The 23,828-nt window shown below is 37.7% G+C and overlaps 2 protein-coding genes across 9 annotated transcripts in view; both read left to right on the forward strand.

The window, feature by feature from the left end:
• The window catches only part of chst10 (carbohydrate sulfotransferase 10), a 14,202-nt gene extending 12,848 nt beyond the window's left edge, over window positions 1-1,354 (forward strand). Inside the window, exons 6-7 of the mRNA XM_015388934.1 lie at window positions 58-181; window positions 315-1,354. Coding sequence (XP_015244420.1) covers window positions 58-181; window positions 315-867 — 677 coding nt within the window. The 3' untranslated portion in view covers window positions 868-1,354. The remainder of the gene's footprint in view (window positions 1-57; window positions 182-314) is intronic.
• Window positions 1,355-9,536: 8,182 nt separating this feature from the next.
• map4k4 (mitogen-activated protein kinase kinase kinase kinase 4) overlaps window positions 9,537-23,828 on the forward strand; it is a 37,946-nt gene continuing 23,654 nt past the window's right edge. For all 8 annotated transcript variants that reach the window (XM_015388970.1, XM_015388973.1, XM_015388971.1 and 5 more), the window contains exons 1-2: window positions 9,537-9,802; window positions 10,129-10,194. In XM_015388970.1, the coding sequence (XP_015244456.1) occupies window positions 9,746-9,802; window positions 10,129-10,194 (123 nt within the window). In that variant the 5' untranslated portion in view covers window positions 9,537-9,745. The remainder of the gene's footprint in view (window positions 9,803-10,128; window positions 10,195-23,828) is intronic.

The raw sequence follows: 23,828 nt of genomic DNA on the forward strand, positions 1-23,828 counted from the left end.
GAGTTTCTTTAAAGAACAAAGCTTAAGTTTAAACCCATTTAAAGTTGAGGTTTCTGGATGTCATTGCTGCTGCAGGAGGTTTTCCCAGCGTGGAGGAGATCCCAGAAAACCTCGTCCATGACCACGAGAAAAACGGCCTCCCCCGCCTCTCATCGTTCTCTCCGCAGGAAATAACAAAAAGGTTAGTTAGCAGAAGATCTCTAGAGGAGATGAGGGACGTTTGTATCGTGATGAGAATGGAACTAGGGGATCTACTATCAGTCAGGAGAAGATGCAATGTTTAACCTTTGATTCCTTGATGTGTGCCTCCACAGATTAGACTCTTACTTTAAGTTCTTCATCGTCAGAGATCCCTTCGAACGTCTCATTTCTGCATTCAAGGACAAGTTTGTGAAGAACCCCCGCTTCGAGCCTTGGTACAAGCACGACATCGCCCCGGCCATCATCCGGAAATACCGCAAAATCCACAGCGAGAGCGACCTCACCGCCTCCGGCCTGCACTTCGAGGACTTTGTCCGTTACCTGGGAGACATAGAGGGCCGTCGGCGAATGGACCGGCAGTTCGGGGAGCACATCATCCACTGGGTGACCTACGCGGAGCTTTGCGCGCCGTGCGAAATCAAATACAGCGTGGTCGGGCACCACGAGACTCTGGAGCACGACGCGCCGTACATCCTGAGAGAGGCCGGCATTGAGCAGCTCGTGTCGTATCCGGCCATTCCTCCCGGAATCACGCACTACAACAGAACTAAGGTGGAGCGCTACTTCTCAGGGATCAGCAAACGGGACATCAGGCGTCTTTATGCACAATACGAAGGCGACTTTCAGCTTTTTGGTTACCCGGCTCCAGAGTTTCTACTCAACTGAAATAGCACTGATTTTAAAAGAAATAGCTATGGTGATGCAATAGAGCGTCCTGTGTGCCATAAGAACTGCAGACTTTAAAAATAAAAATTAACTCCTGCTTTAATTTTGCAGATTTGGTTAAAAATACTCTAATGTTGATAATAAATGTATTTATTTGGGGATGTTTTCTGGAGCATAGGGCATGGATTAAGGTATATTACCATGTGAAAGGCACAGAAGCTGAAGAATAAAGGTTTTTATTAGCTAATTTAAAGGAAAATGGTAAATTCAATCAGCTGTGAATGGAATGACGGCTGCATTATATTAAATATCCATGCCCGTCTCCTTTTATTTGTGATCCAGGTGTACAGCCTTGTAAATGTAGCGATATTATTGCACTGTTTGGATGACCAGATCCAGGGATTCATCCTATTGGAGGAAGTTATGGATGAAGCTCAAGGTGCATCTCCATAAATTAGATGATTGTGGAAGTTAATTTCAGTAGTTCAATTCGATTTGGTACTTATTCCACATGGATTTATGATATTTTAGATGCAGTTGTGAGCAGAAAACAAGTGAAGGACAAAATGAAGGCTTTTATGACTTATTGAGCAACATGTCCTTTTTTACACTTTTATAGTAGTTTGCTTCGACCATGGCAGATGAATGTCCTGTCCAACAGAAACGGCGTAACAGCTGGAATCGCCGACTACCTTCATGCTGCTGCGAATAAAAACTGACACTGGGTTTTAAAAGCTACCTTTTTCTACATGAAATGTAACACTAAAATGTTCTTAACATTAATTGCAATTAAACATTTGTATTAAATGTTTCTCTTTATTATGTTAACTTGGTGATTTGGGGTTGCAGGTTTGCAGTTTCTGAGTTGTGAGGCATTGTTGGGTCCCTGTGGGATGTTGTTTCAGACACTGGGTTAAAATAAAAATGTGTAAAATACTTTTGCTGTCCATAAATGTTTTCTTTTTTTCTGTTCAGTGATCATTTTGGATTTATGGGGTTGTTTTCTCATCAGGATCAATATTTTTGTTAATCTCAGGAGGTTAAATGCACTAATCATCAATGTTAATATGTTCTTTTTTTATCTTTCAAAGATTCATTTGACAATTTGAAGATCAGACATTGGATTAAGAGCCAAACATTAGAGATATTTCCTAATAAACCAGAGGAAACTGCTTGAATCATGTTTATTAGAAATAGGAATTGGAATTAAACTGTAACTATGATGACAACAGCTGGAGCANGTGATGAGAATGGAACTAGGGGATCTACTATCAGTCAGGAGAAGATGCAATGTTTAACCTTTGATTCCTTGATGTGTGCCTCCACAGATTAGACTCTTACTTTAAGTTCTTCATCGTCAGAGATCCCTTCGAACGTCTCATTTCGGCATTCAAGGACAAGTTTGTGAAGAACCCCCGCTTCGAGCCTTGGTACAAGCACGACATCGCCCCGGCCATCATCCGGAAATACCGCAAAATCCACCGCGACAGCGACCTTACCGCCTCCGGGCTGCACTTCGAGGACTTTGTCCGTTACCTGGGAGACGCAGAGGGCCGTCGACGAATGGACCGGCAGTTCGGGGAGCACATCATCCACTGGGTGACCTTCGCGGAGCTGTGCGCGCCGTGCGAAATCAAATACAGTGTGGTCGGGCACCACGAGACTCTGGAGCACGACGCGCCGTACATCCTGAGAGAGGCCGGCATCGAGCAGCTCGTGTCGTATCCGGCCATTCCTCCCGGAATCACGCACTACAACAGAACTAAGGTGGAGCGCTACTTCTCAGGGATCAGCAAACGGGACATCAGGCGTCTTTATGCGCGATACGAAGGCGACTTTCAGCTTTTTGGTTACCCGGCTCCAGAGTTTCTACTCAACTGAAATAGCACTGATTTTAAAAGAAACAGCTATGGTGATGCAATAGAGCGTCCTGTGTGCCATAAGAACTGCAGACTTTAAAAATAAAAATTAACTCCTGCTTTAATTTTGCAGATTTGGTTAAAAATACTCTAATGTTGATAATAAATGTATTTATTTGGGGATGTTTTCTGGAGCATAGGGCATGGATTAAGGTATATTACCATGTGGAGGGCACAGAAGCTGAAGAATAAAGGTTTTTATTAGCTAATTTAAAGGAAAATGGTAAATTCAATCAGCTGTGAATGGAATGACGGCTGCATTATATTAAATATCCATGCCCGTCTCCTTTTATTTGTGATCCAGGTGTACAGCCTTGTAAATGTAGCGATATTATTGCACTGTTTGGATGACCAGATCCAGGGATTCATCCTATTGGAGGAAGTTATGGATGAAGCTGAAGGTGCATCTTGATAAATTAGATGATTGTGGAAGTTAATTTCAATAGTTCCACTGAATCTTTGTAACTAATTCCTCACGGATTTATGATATTTTAGATGCACTTGTGAGCGGAAGACAAGTGAAGGACGAAATGAAGGCTTTTATGACTTATTGAGCAACATGACCTTTTTTACACTTTTATAGTAGTTTGCTTCGACCATGGCAGATGAATGTCCTGTCCAACAGAAACGGCGTAACAGCTGGAATCGCCGACTACCTTCATGCTGCTGCGAATAAAAACTGACACTGGGTTTTAAAAGCTACCTTTTTCTACATGAAATGTAACACTAAAATGTTCTTAACATTATTTGCAATTAAACATTTGTATTAAATGTTTCTCTTTATTGTGTTAACTTGGTGGTTTGGGGTTGCAGGTTTGGAGTTTCTGAGTTGTGAGGAATTGTTGGGTCCCTGTGGGATGTTGTTTCAGACACTGGGTTAAAATAAAGATGTGTAAAATACTTCTGCTGTCCATAAATGTTTTCTTTTTTTTCTTTATACAGTGATCGTTTTGGATTTTTGGGGTTGTTTACTCATGAGGATCAATATTTTTGTTAATCTCAGGAGGTTAAATGCACTAATCATCAATGTTAATATGTTCTTTCAAAGTTTCATTTGACAATTTGCAGATCAGACATTGGATTAAGAGCCAAACATTAGAGATATTTCCTAATAAACCAGAGGAAACTGCTTGAATCATGTTTATTAGAAATAGGAATTGGAATTAAACTGTAACTATGATGACAACAGCTGGAGCATATTACTAAACCCATCTCAATATTAAAAAAAACAGGCAAACTTAATATTTTCCCCACATGTATTATACCCCATATAGGTTAAATAAGCTGTTGTAAAATAAGTTAAATAGGTTAAATAAGAGTTGTAGGACGTCTGTAGGGGATCTTCTTCATATGCTATGGAATTATGTACACTTGCAAACTTACTGGAATAACAATAAAATAAGCAGTTTGTGGGCTTTCTTTAGACTGTGACCAAAGGATATGGATACTTGGAGAAAAAAGTGTATATTTAAAAACTAGAGATCTATGGAGCCTCCAAACAAGACATATTTGATCAACGAACTGTTGTCATCCTGCAATTTAGCCAACGTCCATTTGATACATGGGAAATTAATTTGATCTGATATGGAGTCCCTTTTTGAAAGTTCTAACCAGATTAGACCTGAGAGACTGATCAGTATTGATCTTTACTGTCTTGTTTCAATTAATCCAATATTTTTGTTTGATCATTTTCTCTTAATTCTGGCCTTTCAAAAATATGGTTAATGCTAAATGTAATATTACATGTGTTGCTACATGGAGATAGTGGGTGAGGTGAAAAGAGCAATATTGTACATTGGATGTAGATTTTGTATGGACATACATTCTGAATATATATATATATATATCATAAGTAAGGCCCCTGACCCACTTCCAGATGTTTGATCGAGCTGAAATTTTGCATGTGACGTTATTTAAATCTCTATAGATTAAATAAGAAATTACAGCTCTGAACTATTTGTGGTTTCTGACTTACAGGTGTTTGAACTGAGTAAAGTCTGAAATGGAGCCTGTTGAGTGTAGAGCAGTGATTTGCTTTTTCTATTGGAAAGAACTCACACCCCACTTTAATGAAATGAAAGTAATTTATGGTGATGATGCCCGTTATATGACCTTGCAAAATGTTTTACAAGGTCATCTTATGGGACATTATCACTATAAGTTACTTTCATTTGATCAAAAGTCTCCCATTGTGTGCGTCCCTTCAAATGAAAAACTCAGACTTGACTCAGTTTTAACACCAGTAAATCAGAAACCACGATTAGTTAAGAGCTGTTATTTGCTACTTAATCTATAGAGATTGAAAATAATTCACATGCAAAATTTCACCTTGATCAAACATCTGGAAGTGGGCCAGGGGGATTACTTATTGAACGCCACTCGTATATATATATATATGTACGCATATATGTATATATATACAAAAAGATTTTATTTGACCAGTAAATGGTTTCACTTTTATCTGCACAGTAGATATTGTCTTAATTTTTTGGATAATGTCCCTTTTGCAGGTTGCTGAAGCATCATCACACTATGTGCTGCCATTAATAAGCCTCTGTCTTAACTCTGGATGTTTACCTATTTTTATAAGAATAAGGGTCAAGAAAATTTAGGTTATGTGTTCAGTTTAATTGATTGTTACCAAGCTTTAACCATTGAGCTATAAATTTAAAGCTGCTGCCTCTACCGTTTTATCCACTTTTAAAATGCTCCACTTGAAGGGAAACGGACCCCTAGAATAGGCCTCCACCACCATGCTTGACAATGGGAATGGTTTTAGTTGTAAGATTGTGACTTAGGAAACGTTTCCTTTTTGTTTAATCAGCAACAAACTTTTCTTTTTATCTTTTATTTTTACTTTAGCCCATCAGGTTTGGATGCAGTTCATCTTTGTTAGTACCCTCAGTTTATGTTTATGTTAAACAGGCGTCCCTGTTGAGTCAGTGACTCTGGTTGTCTAGAATCAAACTGATTACCACCTTGAGCGTTGCTTGTTTCTGCTTATTCTTTCATAAACTTGAATTTCTCATTCACCTTGAACCCCGCTTGGGATAAGCGTGACAGAAAATGGATGGATGGATGGATGGATGGATGGATGGATAGATAGACAAACCTTACAAACGTTTAGTGGAAACAACCATGAGGATGCAGTTTATACCTAATTAATATCACATATTTGGATCATTTTCGGATACATAAACTGGGTTTAAATGTCACTGAAAGATATCCTGGCATGCAGTAATCAAGGACATCAACAAGGTGGCGTTAACGTACTTGAATAGCTTGGTGCAAACTTGATCTAAATTCTACTGCATGGGGCGATGCAATAACATCTTGGATTTTAGAAATGTCTTCCGTGCTGTTTGCAAAACAAACATGTCAGACATGAGTTGGCAGTGATCACAAATCCACACATGAGGAGGCATTAAGAATAGTCTGCAAAGACTAAACCATATTTGGGTTGTTGTTGTTGTTTTTTTTTTTTTTTTAATACTGTGAAGTTTTGGAATCCTATACTCGTTTTATACCCTTTAAACATACCCATGCATATTTAATCTTTTTATATGTTTTCATGTTACAGCCAGAAGCTGTGCTTTTTATAAGATATGAAATGATGGACAGATGCAACGTTGTGGGAGCGAAGGTGAAAATCTTTTCCTGTTTTTTATCACTGTGATAAGCCAGCCTGTGCTGCTATGAATTTTTAATGTTTTCTTCCTACAGATTCTCAACTTGATTTAGTTGGATCTTGGTCTGGGTCTTTGACTAGGCCGTTCACACTTGAATTCAATTGCTAAATCTACTCCACATGTAGTCAAGTTTTATAGAGGCCTTTTAGTGTCTAATTGGGTGTTTTCTAAGCTAGGAAGCATTAAAAAAAAAACTTACGATTGTAGATTGGAGATCCCTTGATTGGTTGTACTTTTTCACATCTCTGCAAGAATCTCAAGTCTTGCAGTCCTAACATGTTTTTGAACTTCTTTGCAGTTCCACTGGCCTTCCTGTTAACTCCAACCAACTTTTCTTTCCCTTTTTAAGAGAAGCATCCCCAAAGCATGATGCCGCCACCACCATGCATTCATTTGCAGCGTTATATCTCAACAACATGAAGTGTTTAGGCTGTAGGTATTTCTGAATTACTCTTTCCATACTCAAATGATGGATCAAAAGGAGCTCAGAGTTGTTTAAAGCTTGGGACATGATTATAACCTGTAAATGTTATAATGTACATGTCTATTTTTTGCTTTTTTTTGTTTCATTTTATTGTTCTTTATTTATGTTCCATATATGTTCTAATCATTAGTTCATAAGTTTCTTACCTCTTCTGTTCCCTGTGTATTACAGTTTATTCCCTTTATTTCATTTGTTAGTACTTTTATTGGACTTCCTCCGCGTTAATTAGGGCTCCTCCATCAGCTTCCCTGCTTGCACTTTGCCTCAGCTGTTCCATATTTCTACTGATTAGCTCTTATGGTTCCTTTATCTTCCACCTTTGCCTCAGTATTTCTCTCCTGTTCTCTCTCTTTTTAATGCTGGATTCTTCGGTTCCCCTGTCTCTTGCTAAGGTTGTGCTCCATGCCCTGCTCCTCCTTTGATTTCGCTGTATTTCCTCTTTTGTATAATACTAATAAAGTTTATCTCTGCACTCCAGTTCTTTACAGCCTACCCACAGCTTTCTCCTTGATCTGTCAGCTGCTTTCCTTGATTTTCATGACAATTTTTTTTTTTGTTACATGACATAAAGGGAACAAGTTCAAGGCCTAGTCACTGTCCTTCTCCTCTCTTCCAGCCTGCCTGACTGGTTCATCTCGTCTTCTTATTTGCATGTCTTGGTAAAGTTTGTTCAAGCAACATTTCAACTTTCTCTGTTTCGACATTGTTTTGATATTTAACGGACATCCTGCCTCCTGTCAAGGCTTTGTTAGAAAGCATTCAGAGCATGACGGCATGATGCGTATACAATTTATGACAATGTGTGCAACTGCAGAATAACTTGACATAATGATGCAGAGTAATGACTGAAATAGATCAATACAAAGTGAAATTGTACAGCCCTTAGTACGACAGAAAAGCCTCCAAAGATATTGATTTTTTTGCCTGTTTATTATCAAGATGATCAGATGAAGATGATCAGTTCTGTAAATTATATAAGTAAAAGCAGCCAAATATAAAAGGTCGAACCCCTATTTATATGTTCCTGCTGTGCAGACACAACATCCCTACTGTTCACCTGCCACACCCATGCATACCAGTGTGGACATTTTAGGTCTCATTGTGCACATGTCCATGTGGATGTATTGTGATCTGGGATCCAGTCTGCCAGATGCTCACCTGTCTACCTCCAGGGGTGTTTTTATGTAAACACCACTATGTGGGCCGATGTTGGTTTGACGGTTTAGTTAGGAATTTAGTGTTATCATCAGCGTATCCAGGCTCAGTGAGGAGAGACCCAGCCCTTATCTCTCTGTGTGCAGCCAACCAGCTTCCTGTATTTGAGGTATTCTCTAATAAAACAGTGTGAAGCCAGAGAAGAGCAGACAGAGGAGAAGCTCAGCTGGAGAAGCTTCACCTTCAGCATAAAAGACAAGTGCATATTAAGCAGATACACGTCTAAGACAATAAAGGATTGGAATATAAAATGTTACAAAGGAACTACAAATGGTTAAAGATTAACCCCAAAATCACTAAAGATTGAAATTAAAAACGTCCTGATTTTTGACCCAAATAGGCTTATAAAAAGGATTTTTCATTGAGTAAAATGCTAAATTTAACCCAAAATAAAATGCAAGCAAACCTAGACAATACATAACCAGAAGGAACTAATCTCCAATAATCAGACACATAGGTCACATATTAAAGTGGAAAATGTGGTTTGTTGAAAAGAACACAATCGAAAAACATAAGCTATTAACCAATAACTAACCAAAACAAACACATTGGAGCATTAGGAGCAATTAAATTTTGGAGCAAATGCAGCTTTATATGAATACATTTAAAGTAAGAAATTAATTCCAATCTTCCTATGTGATGTTTTTTTTTTTTAAAGCGAAAAATAAAATAGAAATATTTCTTCAGAAGTTGCTTCTTTAAAGTTTGATTTATTCTTCTTTAATTACTGAATGATGCAAAAAAAAAAAAAAAGGTCTAGTCGTTCCAGGGTTTTTTTTTATACGGAAGAGGATTAGGGCCACTGAAAAAAAACAAACTGATTAACTGATTTTTTAATTTTATTTCAGTATAATATGAGAAAAAAGTCAGAATTCTGAGATTAATCTCAGAATTCAGAATTTTTTTCTCAGAATTCTGACTTTAATCTCAGAATTCTGACCTTTTAAGGTCCTTTTTTGAGGAAAAAAGTCAGAATTCTGAGATTAAAAAGTCAGAATTCTCAGAGAAAAAAAAGTCAGAATACTGAGATTAAAGTAACAATTCTGAGATTAAAGTCAGAATTCAGAGAAAAAAAGTCAGAATACTGAGATAAAAGTCAGAATTCTGAGATTTAAGTCAGAATTCTTTTTTCTCATATTATACTGATATAAAATTAAAAAATCAGTTAACTCTTTTTTTTCTCCAGTCTCCCTAATCCTCTTCCGTACTTTAGAAATGTTTTTAATCGCAGTATAAAGTAGTTCTATATTGTTTCTAGATAAACTTGGTGCTTTTATTTTGAAACGGCCCACCGGAAGCGGTCCGTTGACCATTAGCTTGACCAGAAGGACAGCAGGAGCGAGGCAGCAGCAGCAGCAGTAGCACTTGGAGCTCGCTGCCACCTCAACATGGAGTAGCTGGAGCCGAGCTCTTAGTGCCGAAGTGCGGGTTCCGTTGAGAGGAATACCCGGCGCCATATATTTTATTTATCTGCCAAAAATAAAAATAATAAAAAAATATATATAACACGCAAATGGTAAAGCGGCTATATTTAGCAGAGTCACTGGGAAGCCCGGCTTTTATTTGAAAAGATGGCGAACGACTCTCCAGCTAAAAGTCTGGTAGACATAGACTTGGCTTCATTGCGGGTGAGTGTTTTTTTCCCTGCTTCCTTTATCATTTTTTTTATATATATATTTCCAGTTTCTCTGTAAAGCCGCCTGTCTTTAAACCCTACATATGAGGAGGTTTTAGTTTGTGTTTCGGCTTTTTCCCCCCTGTTAAAGATGAGTTAAAAACGAGCCGTTGGGCTCATCGAGGTGTTGCCAGTGTCTGCTTTTCCTTTGTTCGAGATGCGTTTGGCATGAAGGGGAGACCAGGGCGCAACAGCTGGCGTTCACCCGACAATGTTATCAATTTTAAGATGTAGCAACATTTGATATTTAACCACCCTGTCCCCTTTTCTCTACTGCAGGATCCGGCTGGGATATTTGAGCTTGTGGAGGTAGTTGGAAATGGCACCTATGGACAAGTATACAAGGTTGGTTGGAGGCTCACTGCATGGCCTGTCCTCTTTTATCTATCTGTTTCTGTTTTAAACTACAAGAACAAAGGAGGGGAGGTTATATTGGAGGGTTTAGGTGGACCACATGGAGGGACTGTTGGATTTAATGGGGAATGAGCAACATTTGTTGCAGCATTTTCAATAGTTGAGGATTAGAGGCTGAATCAGATCATCTAAACTCTGATGCAACACCCATCTTACATTAACCACCTTACTAAAAATGAGATAAGAAAACCATCATTGAGTAACAAATGCTTTTCCTTCTAGATGAGGCTAGCCTCATAATCTTCTGTCCAAAACATTTATCCTGAAAGAGATTTTGTATTTTATTTGTGCCAATATTTTGTGTGTAAATAAAACATTTGGACTCATTTAGGTCTCCCCACTTGCATTTAAATCTTAGTAAACATTGCGCCTATAAATAAAGCTTGATTGGGAAGATATAGGTTGTGTTTTTCGCAGCACATTGTCCTGATCATAAATCTGAAATGACCGTTATCCTATATGTTCTAGCGTTTATTCAAATTTAGACCATAAAAAATAACATTACACAATAACCCAGAAGTACTGTACAGTGGTAATTCCTCAAATACTTTGTAATGGGACTTGATATTTGAAAGCCTTCCTGACATTCCTTCCAAGGAATCCTATGAAATGACAATATTCCAAAAACTAAAATAGCAGAAATTAGTTGTGATACTGATCTTTAAGTAGATTGGACTAGATATATTCTGATGAAACTTTTTCCTTTCGGATATGCTGCTGATATTGACCCAACATGATATCGGTACAAATCATTTATTTAAATAATTGGCTTCATAGCGTAATATTAATCGAAGAGAGAACAACTGTCAACAACAACAGGTATGAGAGCAAAACCTATTTATAATCAACCAAAACCTTTATACAGAAGCAGGACGATGTATTCTGATACTCGTTTTCTTGGCTGATATTGGACAGATTTTCGTAACAGATCAGAGTATCTCTAGATTGGATTTGGATGTTTTCATTGAAAATAAAAAAGTGTATTAGATCGATTCCATCCATTTTGTTTTAATTTCTCCAACAGAAGTGCAGTGTTTGAATTGACGGTAGTGAAATGGATATGTTGAGGTGCAGAAACCACCAAAAACAAAAAAAGTTTTTTTTTTCATTCTTTTTATCTGCTTCTAAATATTTGAAAGCAAAGTGTTCTAAAACAATGACTCTACCTGCTTATTTCCTCCAATTTCTGCTGCTTCTTGTCGCTATTTGCCATCTTCTTAGTCAGCATGTTAATAATAAGGAGGGAAAGGAGGAAAATACCAATAAATATGAATAGATCGACACAATATATAGTAGATATACAGTCACCACAATCCTCAATGTAGTCAGTTTTCCTTAGACCTGCTAGTATTGCACTATATATTATCGTGTAGTATAATTACCCTGCAGTTATGCGCTAAAGATAGTTTAAATGTTTGGTGCTTGTTCATCGTATTAAAAAAGAATAAGATTTTCTAAACAAAATATATCAAAAGAGCCGTATTGCTACATAAAAAGTGGGTTTTGTAATCAAAGCAGCTACAGACAAAAAGATGCAACTTTTTCGTCGAGGTTGTTTCTGGGATAGAAATTATGACACTATTGTTTTTCTCCAGTGTCTGGTTTGAGGTCTATGTTTGCAGTTAATACATAATAGGGAAAAAACTAGATTTGACAGAGATTCTATGTTGCATTGAACAGATCCATGTGCTGATGTAGGAAATGCAACATTTTTAACCATGTATTTAGTTTGATAAAACTCATGATTGTGGATTTTTGGTGAATATCTGGGTTTTATTTTGCATGTTTAAACCGAATACCGATAGACGGTTGATCTGAAGCAAATAGGAACAACGATTATCTAACAATCTTTCACTGTTTTTCTACCTGTTTGAATTTTTCCTCCTGATTGTTTACATAATTCACCACTGGTGGAAAAGTAAGGGTTTATTTGACAACAGCGTCCCTGTGTGCAGGCTTAGCTTTTAGCATACCAGAAACACCCCTAGCTTTTCCTGTTGTGTTCATTGGCAATGGTATATGTAGCGCTGCATGCAAAGCTGGGTTAACAGTATTTTTACAAACATGTTTGCAGCACTTTTGGCAGTGGCAGCATGTGATACAGCACTTCTCTGTGTGTGTGTGTTTTTTCTGTTTGCCCATTTAATTAAATGTAAATAAGTATTAAAAGTGAAAAACTTTATGATGAACTAGATTTAAAAAAATTTGAAAATGATGAAGAAATTCTAATGGATGTGCTTAATTTGAAGAGGGGAAGTCTTTTCTTTTTCGTCATGAATTGAATAAAAATTTAAAACAATGAAATAAAAAAATAATAGCTGTTTTTGCTGGTGCTAAAAAAACGTATAAAACTTGAATCTGGCTCTCTTGGCCTTCTGCATATGGTGTTTTTCCTGCTTAAAACGGCGATTGCTTACTGCTGACAGACACGGGGGAGAGAGATTCATTTCTGTGTGCATGTTGGAGAGGCAGTCTTTTACTTTTCTTGCAGCTTACTTATGAATTGGGGCTGGATTTTCAAATGGCATTACCCAACAGATATGTCCAGTTTATCAAGCATGCCTTTGATGGTTAATGTGTTTTGCAAGCCTTCAGCAGTGCCCCAGTGACCTGCATTCAATAATCTCTGAGTCACTCCTCTCCCTTAAATTAAACCCTGAGCTCATGTCAGCCTTTGTGTGCTGATGTGATTTTCTTTTATTTATCTTTTATTTGAAATAGACTCTTTTAAGGTGGATTTTTCCATGTTATCTTCCCACCACATGCTTTTTAACTGGACATATCATGGGAGAGAGAATTACAGCCTCTCCCTCTTTCTGACCCTTTTTAATCTCTTCTCATTTGGTGTTCAGCCCTAATTCTATTTGCAAATGCAGTCACGTGAGAATGGAGCTCATAGTCGAGAGCATTTTTAGATTAGCTCGCGGTTCACACAAAAGATGTAGTAGTTGCAGACAAGAATGCCCGAGATAAGCCAAAGCTTCTCCAGTGAAGTAGCTGCCCAGATCTCTGCAGTGGTTTCCTGTCGATCGGCTGTCGATTTAGCGGACTGGCCGTCACGTTTAACCTGGGTTGGGCGTGTGGGGCGAAAGCATGTGCAAGTGCAACTGAGAGAAGAGCAGCTGTCTGGTTCTAGACAGAACCTGCCCTGAGGATTTCACAAAGCTCGGCTTGTCTCCGCGGTCGTTTGGGTCTCTCATTCTGTCAGTCACCGGGAGCTGTAGAAAGGGGGTGTTTGTCTGCAGCGATTCAAAAGTCCGAACCGCCTGAATAATCACAACAGGCTCCCCTCTAGCTAAAAAACTGGGAGGAGTTTAGTCTCCCACTGAGGCCTTTTCTGCTTTGTCCACTGCTTGGTCACACTTTACAAGCCCCCATTCTCTCTCTTTCACTGCAATGTGGCCGAGCTTCTTCTCTTTTAGGAGAATTGGTGACTTAGGCAACAAACTTCATTTCTTTTTCTATTTTTTAAACGCTTGAATGTTTCTGATGAGCTCTCATTTAGATGTTTAATGTATTAACAGTTAAGGTCTTTCTAAGCTAAGGGTACAAATACAGGTCCTCTGTTAAGAAAGTGATTACATTAAAATAAGATGCCACATTTGGCAGGAAAAAATGTTCAAAATGTCATTTTTGTGCGACAAAAATACGATATCCTCCAATAGAATTGTGGCTTCATAACCTTACGTTTAAGGAAGGAGCTATCTTTTGGGCTTCAAATGCTTTGTCTATATTGAGTTTTTTTTTTTTTTTTTGTGGCCACGCTGTGCTGCTGGCTCCCTAAACCTGCTCAGTCTGTCAGGATTACAGCCATCGCCCCTGGAGTGGTGCCAGATTACAGTCAGCTCCTGAAAACACAGCAAAGCAGGTTTTCATCGGGTTTCTTTGACAGACAGCTGTGATGAAAATTAGCTTCAGGGCTAAAACGCTCTTTTTAAGTCACTTATTTTTGTTTGGACGGCTAGCTGATTTGCAAGGATTTGGTAATGCGTCATGATCTCATTCCAGTCTGTACATCAACAGTCGTATCGTGTAAAAACCAACCGGTTGTCTGGGAGTATTTCTCATACTACCGTTCCTGCTGTTAGTCACGGTGTTTCTAAACGTTTGTGATCAGTGTCTCAGAGACAAAGAGCCTCTTGCGAAGCTCTCCTTGCTCATCAGAGCGAATACCTCGTCCGGCCTCTCTTTGGATGTAATGATTCAAAGGAAGGGGGGGAAAATTACTCAGGATAACACTGAGAGAAACATGAATCCTTGAATTGTGTGTGGTATGCAGAGAAGATTCTCCCTGCTCTTCAGAATCACCATATATAGTCGCGCCCATGTTGACCCGTCTGCTACGCATCCGTGGGGTGTGCCAAGGCTGTGCCCTCTGTTATTTTCACACTGACTTTCACAGTGTTTCGGAAATTAATGTCAGAATTCTCAGTTTCAGGTTCTAAAATGGAAACCAATCATGGTTTCCCTGCATGGTTTCTTGAAGCTGGGGAAATCTGCTAAAGCTTGGATCGAATCTCACCAGCTTCCAGCTCTTGTTTTTCATGATTTGTTTGCCTGTCAGAACCCTGCATTATGATAAAAAAAAAAAAAATTTTATGAAAGAGAGCAACTTCTTGAATCTTTATTGGCTGCAAACATGTTTTAATGATTGAACCTTTAAGGAAGGGGGGGTGGGATAGTAGATGTCAGCAGACTTGGGGTTAATCCTCATCGACCCCTTTGCAGCTGCATGTAGGATTTCCACCAGCAGTCCTGCTGCTAAAAAAGCAAATCTCTCTTCTGCAGTTTGTAGAAGTGACTGAAACATGCAAGAACTTTGAAACCCTGGTGAATAAATAGGCGAGTATTGATCCATTGTATTTAAATATAAAAGAATATGAGTTAACATGTAGGAAGGGGCGTGATGAGTTGATCTTTATGTTGGAATTATGGTAGTCATTGTTCTGTTGCTGAGCCCTTGCCTGCTTGTCTAATTAATCTTTACTAAAAAGGAGCTCATTTGTAAAGATCCTGACAGTTCGGCTGTTGATTGGTTGAGGAGGCTTGAGGTCAGTATACGGGGGTGTCGAATGCCTTCGCTTACGCTACAACCAGGACCGAGGTCATGTGTTGGGTCCACTTCAGTCTCTCATTAGCATGCAGGCTTGTATCTGATCGCCTTTCTTTTTTTTTCTCACCCCGTGACGTGATGCAAAAGCTGCGCATATTAGAAACTCCTCGTTTTCATCCCGTGTAGTGTGTATGTCTTTTGTCCTCATCTCCCCCACACTGACCCCGCTCCCTAATTGGTGTCACAAGACCGAGCATGTCCCCTGACTGGTCACACTGTCCGAACAACACTTTCTGTGTTTGTCTATGTGTACATCCTGCTGTCTGAGGGTGGCGCGTTGAGCCGCCTAATTAGCAAAGCGATCTCGCGTAGAGACAGAAAGGCATTTGGAGAGGAGATGGCGTTCAGTTCGGAGAGAAATGGGTTCAACAAAAGTTTTTTAAAGTCTGAAATATTAGGGATTTGGTTTAATTCTTGCCAAAATTTAGATGGAACAAGAACTGGCCTTTTTTTTCTTTTCTTTTTTTATCATCTAAGCGTTATATTTCCCCATGCCTCATTCAGCATTTATCTATTCATTCATTCATCAACCTGTGGTTCCCTTTATCCTTCCAATTTATCATCTGTCCCTCCATCAGACTTCCAGGTTGCTAAAATCTACATTCATCTATCTGAAAGTCATTCTTTCATCCATTTTAATTTCCATTAGCCTGGCAATAATTTCCCATCAGTTTGTTCCTAGCCACTGTAAAAAGCTCATAAATAAATAATGGACCTTTATATTTATAAAGTAATGAGCAGCTACCAGACCGACCACTCAGATTCTTGAAGTTAGGTCTGAAGAAGTCCAATAGATCATTCAGATCAGTTTCCTTCATGTTCAAATTCTTTTCTTTTATTGTACGTTTTGCTCCTCCGGACTCTGTTCTTCTCAGGCCTTTATTCCTGAAGGTGGCGATGTGTGAGAACTGGGTCAGTGTGATGTATGGGCAAATGGAGGCCAGAGATGAAGGGACAAGCACGGCCTGTGCTTCTTGCTGTCGATTGATGGTTTGTCTCCTTCGGATCAATCTGATGTTTCAAAAAAAACAAAAGCATGTCGGAAAAAAGCTGTAGGCAGGAGGTGAAAATGTGGATGGAAAGTCTTTAAATAGATTTGTAAACTTCCCAAACCTAGACGGAGGCTGTGAGTTGTACTCCACAACAACCGCCTTAGCATCAACCTCTGGGGAAAACTTAAAATATGTATAATATTTGGGTGTTCTCTCACTTAAGTTTGTTTTCTATCTATTCAAACTCTTAGTTTACAAATGTAAAGCAGATAGAAGTAGACTTGGAAGACTATTGTGTCATTCTGGATTAAATTAAACATAATCTAGCTTTTTTTTTTCTTTAATAACTTCTATTATACCTCTCATTGTGAACCAATGCACACACGGTCACTGCGCTGCGTTTGTTTTCTTTAACCTTTTCCTTGCTTCTAAAATAATAAGTAAAGGTTCATATTCTCCAAGCCGTTCATGTCAGCAGTTTTATTTAAAAGCAGGCTTCTTATCACCTTTCCAATGCTGAGAGAAATGTCTCCCTGACTTTAATGATTGCGCTCTAATGGAGTTTTTGTTTTTTAGGAAAGAATTTTTTTTTCTTGCCTTTTAGCTAATATCTCTGGCTGTTAAAACTCTAAGTCACTCAGTGGTTTAAAGCTAAGCTGGAAAGAAGCCAGCAGCACATCTGGCCATGGTTAAAAGGAGCTATGATTGAGGCAGTAGAGATGGAGGCCAGGGAGGGCTGGGTGATAACTTAGTGCCTGAGATAACCCTCTCCATAGCCACGCCTTGCTGGTTGCTTCAAGAGGCCCTTTAGGGCTGCGCTGCAGGGCTCTGAGAAATCTGTGGTCCGCACTGCCCTTCCCTAACCTAACAGAGATATTTGCTTTTTTTAGTCATGATTAGATGTCAGATGAAAATATTAATAATAGTGATACTGTTAATTTTTGAAATGATTTTTTTTTTCTTCAGGGAAGAAAATATATCCAAATAGATTAATTAACTATAGTATCTGGGACAAAGCATGATTTCTCTCTACTACATTAAGAGTTGCTGAAAATGTTCAAAGGGTCTGAATTCTCTTCCAGCCTCAAGAAGATATGGTCCAATGCAATGCTATCTGGGCTACGTTCACACCGCAGCCTGAAGTGACCCAAATCCGATTTATTTTTTTATGATCTGATCTGATCTTTTCATGGCAGTCTGAACAACGCAGATCCGATTTTTTTTCCATTCCGACCCAGGCCACTTGGCTATGTGGTCCTGAATCCGATACGAATCTGATCTTTTCAAATGTGACCTGTTTCTGAACGGCCAGGTCACATTCATCCGACCTGAACGCCATTAGTAACGGACATAGGTCACTATTCTGTGTTTGCTACACAGAAGCAGCAAGAAAAACAAACACCATAGCGGACAATGATGCGCAGAGTAGAATATTTGTTTAACCATCTTGAAAAGATTGAGGTTTTAAGGTTTGGAAAGATCACTAGATGCGCTTCAGCACTACATCCATGTTTACTTCCGTAAACACATAGCGGGCTGGCTTGTGACGTCATTGCGTCCTGTAATGCGCATGCGGGACACATGAGCTGTATGAATGCAGTTTACACAGGAGATCACATACAAGTAACATATTTGGAAATGTGAACGGCAACGCAAAAAAATCAGATTTCCCCAAAAAATCGGAATCTAGCATCAAGGCCTGCAGTGTGAACTTGGCCTTAGTCTTTAAAGGGGCCAAATCAGGAGTTAACAAATCGCAATGCCAGTTGCTCACTCTTGTTACTTGTATCTTTCTAATTTTATTTCTGTGTTTTGCACTTTGTGTTGTTTCATCTTAAGCACTTTTGATATTTACTGTAACAAGTAGGGCTGAAACATTCGGATTATTCGTGATTAATTGATTGTTGAAATAAATGTCAACCAATTTAGTCAGTGATTAATCATTAACTGGAGTATAGAGACTGTAAAACAAGCTTTTAGCTGACAACGCAACCCACCTTGAGCAGCAATTATACCAAAATTGTAAAAGAAATATGCAAACATTTTGCATTTAAGATTAAAAAAAGTTTTCATCTGTCAATATGCTCCATCCATCCTCAAGATGCTGCTTTGATTTTGTAAAAAGTCTTCTTTAAGGAACCTTTTGCTATCTGATTGTTAATCGATTTACTCCAAAAATTATCGACAGATTCATCGATTTGTAAAATAATCGTTAGTTGCAGCCCCAGTAACAAGATGGTGCGTGGAGGTATAAGATGGTGCACTCATGCAATGAGATATCAAGTATGCAATTTCCTGCATGAAAGTCTGGGAAGAATGACAAATTTCAAAGTGAATCATTAATACAAATCTAAAAGGATTAGACATCAGTAGATAATGCAATGTAAGCTTTGGTGTTCACTGAAAAAGAGCTGAAGCTGGTGAATTGGTAGGTGCATGAGTAAAACTTGATTTATATTTGACGCGTCCGTCAGGTCTGAAGTGCTCAGACATATCCGCGCAGAAAACATGGCGAGCAAGCCGCAGTTCCTGCTGGCGAGGAACTGTAAACATGTTACGCAAATGTAAACATCTAGAGACCTCCTGTGATTTAGCTTATTATTATCAGCACTATCAACATATTGTGGAAAAACTCCAGGACATAAATGACTCTCGAACGGCATGACAAAGGCTGGCTTTATTTTAACGTGAACATATAGTTTATCTGTGTTTTGTTTTAGTCAGAAATGTAATAAAGATTCTGAAATTGTATAAGAGGTAGTGCTACGTGTTTCTTGTGTAAATGTATGAGATTTGTCTTTAAAAATCTTTGTCATTGTTGAGACTTTTGGATGGGAGTTAGAAAGGGAACACTCCCAACAGTTCCAACAGTCTGTTTATACTGAATATAGGCCAAGACAGTCAAGTTCAGGGAGTCTTTGCTCAAAAATAGGTTCTTCAGTATATTCCCACAGATTACCATTGCATCATCATGTAGCCTGCAGCTGTGTCTTATCGCTTGTGTACTCCTTGTCCCAGAGCAGAGCTTGCAGACATTCCCCATGAAGGGTATTTCAAAATACACCGTGTTTGACTTCTGATCGACACATCACTTAGGCATGTCAACGTTTTTTTAAGGTAAACTAGGGGCTTTTAGGGGCTGCCTGTAGGCTAAAATACATTTTTGTGTATTACCAAATAAGGACTGAAAGCAGACTGCCAATTATGCAGAGGGATAGATAAAATTTTGATGTAATTAGATTATTACCTTTAATACTTGTGGTTGCAAAATAAGTGATTCATTGATGTAAACCAGCACTGACATGAAGTTAGTCAGCTTTGTTGACTAACACTAGAAAGCAGGCTCCAGCTGCATGACGTTGAGCCTCCTATTACTGAAGGTATTTAGGCCATCTGTCATAAAATCCTTAAACCTTTTTACCCACCATTTAAGACCAGGGGTATTCAACTAGAGGGTCCAATACCTCGACTCACTCCCTCTAAGGGGTCCGTAACAAATGGGTGTTGCACAAAACTTTGGATTATTGGAAAATATTAAGAATTAATGAGGTAATGCAGGATTTTATCAAGCTTTTCGGTTCTTTTCTTAATATCAGTTATATTTTTTAAAGAATGTAATGCATATATTGGAAAAATATATACTTTGTGATAACATTGAATCTTTTTCAAAATTTATCAGCAAAAATATAACATGAAAAACTATTTTGATTTTGTAGATTTTTGGTTGCAGTTGCAGCACAAAGTAGTAGAAAAAAGCTTAGATATCAGAAAGCAAAGTTCCTTTAACAGAAGTCAGACTTTATTTTTATCTTTTTACCTCAGATCCTTGTGGGCAAGTTTCCTCAAACTTTTCATGTTTAGAATCACAGCAGATTAAACAGATGGGTTGTATTACGTGTCCTTAGCGAACAAACTTGTATTTCTGCATCCACTTGTCTTTAAATCCCCTGTTCTCATTGTCCACCTTCCCAATTTTGTACAAGCAGCTGTTTCATCAGCTTTTAATATTAGGGCGCAAACGGACCATAGGCCCAACGCGATTGAAAGACGTTTTCAAGAGCACCTGACAAAGCTGTGCCCGATGAAAATTCTCATTTAATCGAAATTACCATAAATTCATGTTGGCAAATAAAATGTCTAAGAGTTACTCAGACTCCGGACCCAGACTGGATTCCTCTAATTGATGACCCCTAATTTAGAGCAACTTTTGCTTTAAACATGTTGGCTCCTCAACCCTTTCAGTCAGAATTAAATTAAAAGTTGATGTTTGGTAAGAATATTAAAGCTGGAGAAAAAGCCTTTAGTTTTGCTGATGTTTCCTGATTAGGATTATTTGTGTACTCAACATCAGCCAGTAATTTAGAGATAAACTTATCTATCCATTAGGACTGAAACAATTAATTAGATTAATCTTGATTAACCGATTTATTTAAATAATCGTCAACTAATTCAGTAACTGGAATATAGAGTCTCTAAATACAGCAACCCATTTAAAGCAGTAATTACACGGAAATTGTAAAAAAAAATAAAAATTTGAAAACATTTTGCATTTCAGATAAAAATCTGTTTTGTCTGTCAATATGCTCTATCCAGAACTCCTCAACTGGAACATTTTTAGTTTCACCTGGTTTGGTTTTGCAAAAAGTCTTCTTTAAGAAACCTTTTCCTACCTGATTAATAATAAAAAATAAAAATATTGACAGATTAATCGATTTGCAAACCATTAGTTGCAGCCCTAATATCAATATTTAAGCCCTCCAGAAATAATTTTTCATCGCTTTTGCATTACATTGGTTATGTGATTACAGTTTTTCTTCATAGACCTTAAGAAAAAAAATGCTATATTAAATCAAACATTTGTAGCTTCACATTTCTTTCTGAGAAAACAATGTCTTTCTGCAGCACAGTAAGTGCTAATCTGAATTAGCATGTTTACCTCTCTATTTTGACATGACTCTTTTATATTGGTTTGTTCCACATTGTTCTTTAGCAATTTTCTTTTGACATAAACTGTGATAATTTGTCCTTCTGTGTGGTTTTCTTAGCAATTTGATTTGTTTGCTATAAAATTTGTGCACTAGCATTTCAGCCACTTTTCTCTTCTTACTAACCACTGTCTGAGCTCAGTGTAAAACGGCTTACAGAGTGACTGTGAGCTGCAGCAGCTGATACAGTTTCTTGCTCACTTTGAAATGACCCAAGATTGGTTGAAACCCAGAGTCAAATATACAAAGTACTATGCACAAATTTTAATCAAGTTTTTCAAGGCGAGGACGGAAAAAAATGACTTTTAGACATTAGCAACACAAATCATGAAAAAATCTTTCTGGAGGAATACTAGTAAAAGCACTGGTAAGGGTCATGTAATGAAACGTGGACTTCTTCTATGTTGAAAGTATCTTACTAAAATTAAAGTAATGAATCAAATTGAACAGAATCTATAAACCATATCTGTCAAATTTGGTCAGGCTGTTTTATAAGTTGTGTAATTTGCATGATTAGTTTGTTTATAGTTTTTTGCAACTGATTGTCTCCCTAAACAATCTCTATTTATTTAATCCAATTAATTGTTGATTACTTGTACGCTTTGGCTGTAGCTTCAAAGTAGCCAAATGGCTGAATCTATTACAAAGGCGATAAATAAACGAAGGATAAAAAGGTTGATTAAAAAAAAAAAATCTTGAGACTGGCTGTAGACTGGAGTCATTCGTTGTCTTAATGAATTGTAACCACCCAGTTGCTTTGTGGCATCAGAGCAATAAACTTGAGGCTCGGATAACCGTCCCAGACGCTAGAAAACATTTGGAGACATTATGTGACCATAAATACTTCAGGCTCAACAAGGCGGGATTGTAGGGAGGGAGAAAGACGGTTAAACATGTTTTAGGAATGATCCTAATTTAACAAATGTTTCAACTGAGCTGATGTTAAGATATGATTAAAAACTTTATCTTTTTTAAAGGTTTCTTATGTTTTTAAATGGTTGAGGTTGCTGTATAATGCCTTCTTAGTTGAGGAATTGTGGTTGTTATTTTAACTCGGATGTAGATACTTTGCAATACATACCAGGTGCTGACCTAAAACCTTACGTGATTGGCTTATATTATGTATAGGGCTGCAACTAACGATTATTTGGCAAATCGATAAATCTTTTTTTTTTTTTTGATGACTCAATAATTGGATAACCAAAGGTTCCTTAAAGAAGATTTTTTACGAAATTAAACCAGGTGAAACTAAACCATTTCCCCGTGAGTTCTGGTTAGAGCATTTTGACAGATTACGTTTTTTTTGTTTTTTTTTTATCACAAATGGAAAATGTATATATGTTTTTTACAGTTTTGAAATTACTGCTACTATTATGTGGGTTTCTCTTTCAGCTAAAGTTGTTTTTTTAGAGTCTATATACTCCGATTAACGATTAATCAATTACTAAATTAGTTGACGATTATGGCGGCTTTCTAAAAGGATTGCTCATTGAATTTGAAGCAACATTAGTTAAGATTTCAAACTTTACAAGATCTTAAACAAGTTTTTTTCCTATTAAATCACAATGGGGAAATATTTCATGCATACACGTACATTATTTAAAGCAAAATCCCAGTTCTGACACTGTTATAATCTCTGGTTTTATTTTCCATTTAAGAGCATTATAAAGTAAGGAATCGGATGTCGTGATCCAATGGATTTATCAGAAATCTGTCCAGTATCTGCCTTCTTAAATCTGATAGCATTTCTAGCCAGCAGCATCTATATCTCTGACACTGAGCTAATGTGATCACAACAGTGTCTGCTAACAGAGCATCAGACACATGGCTAAAGAGTTTTTTTTTTTACAATTTTTTACACTAATTTACTGTTTTTTATCAATTTCTAGAACGTTTTTTAATATTTATTTTTAAGATTTAGGGTTATGTTACCCATTAGTTAATAATAAATGGGTCAGTTTTTCTTACTGTAAACCTGTTTTTGTTAACTTGATTAAGTCTTGTCTAACTTTTCACAATCAAATGTCATATTATGTAAATGTTGGTATTGATTAATAATTAAAGCTTTATTATAAATATTATTGTATGGGTATCCTAGTTTTACTACGCAAAAACATTTGACGGCAAATGAGTCAGAAAGGCCTGTTCCCCTTACACAACAAACTGATCACCGTCCCAAACTACTGCAGACTGACGCAGACGTTTTCCAACATAATTGAACCAAATCTGCCATTTTTGTTTGCTAAAAGCTTCTTGGCCTCTTTGTAGTTCTAGTGCCTTGATGCCAAATTTTTGACATGCAAGAATTTAGTTAGCCAAGATCATCATGTATGAAGATAAATATGCAGTATTTTTGATAGTTTAGAGCAGGGGTTCCCAAACATTTTAACCGCTAAAATAACAGTAAAACAGACTGGCGACCCCTAAAAAAAAAAGCTATAGTTGTCTTATAAGTATTTTGATTCACCATGAAAC

Source organism: Cyprinodon variegatus, unplaced genomic scaffold (assembly GCF_000732505.1).
Source record: "Cyprinodon variegatus isolate N-32 unplaced genomic scaffold, C_variegatus-1.0 Scaffold443, whole genome shotgun sequence".
In the NCBI taxonomy this organism is placed as follows: Eukaryota; Metazoa; Chordata; class Actinopteri; order Cyprinodontiformes; family Cyprinodontidae; genus Cyprinodon; species Cyprinodon variegatus.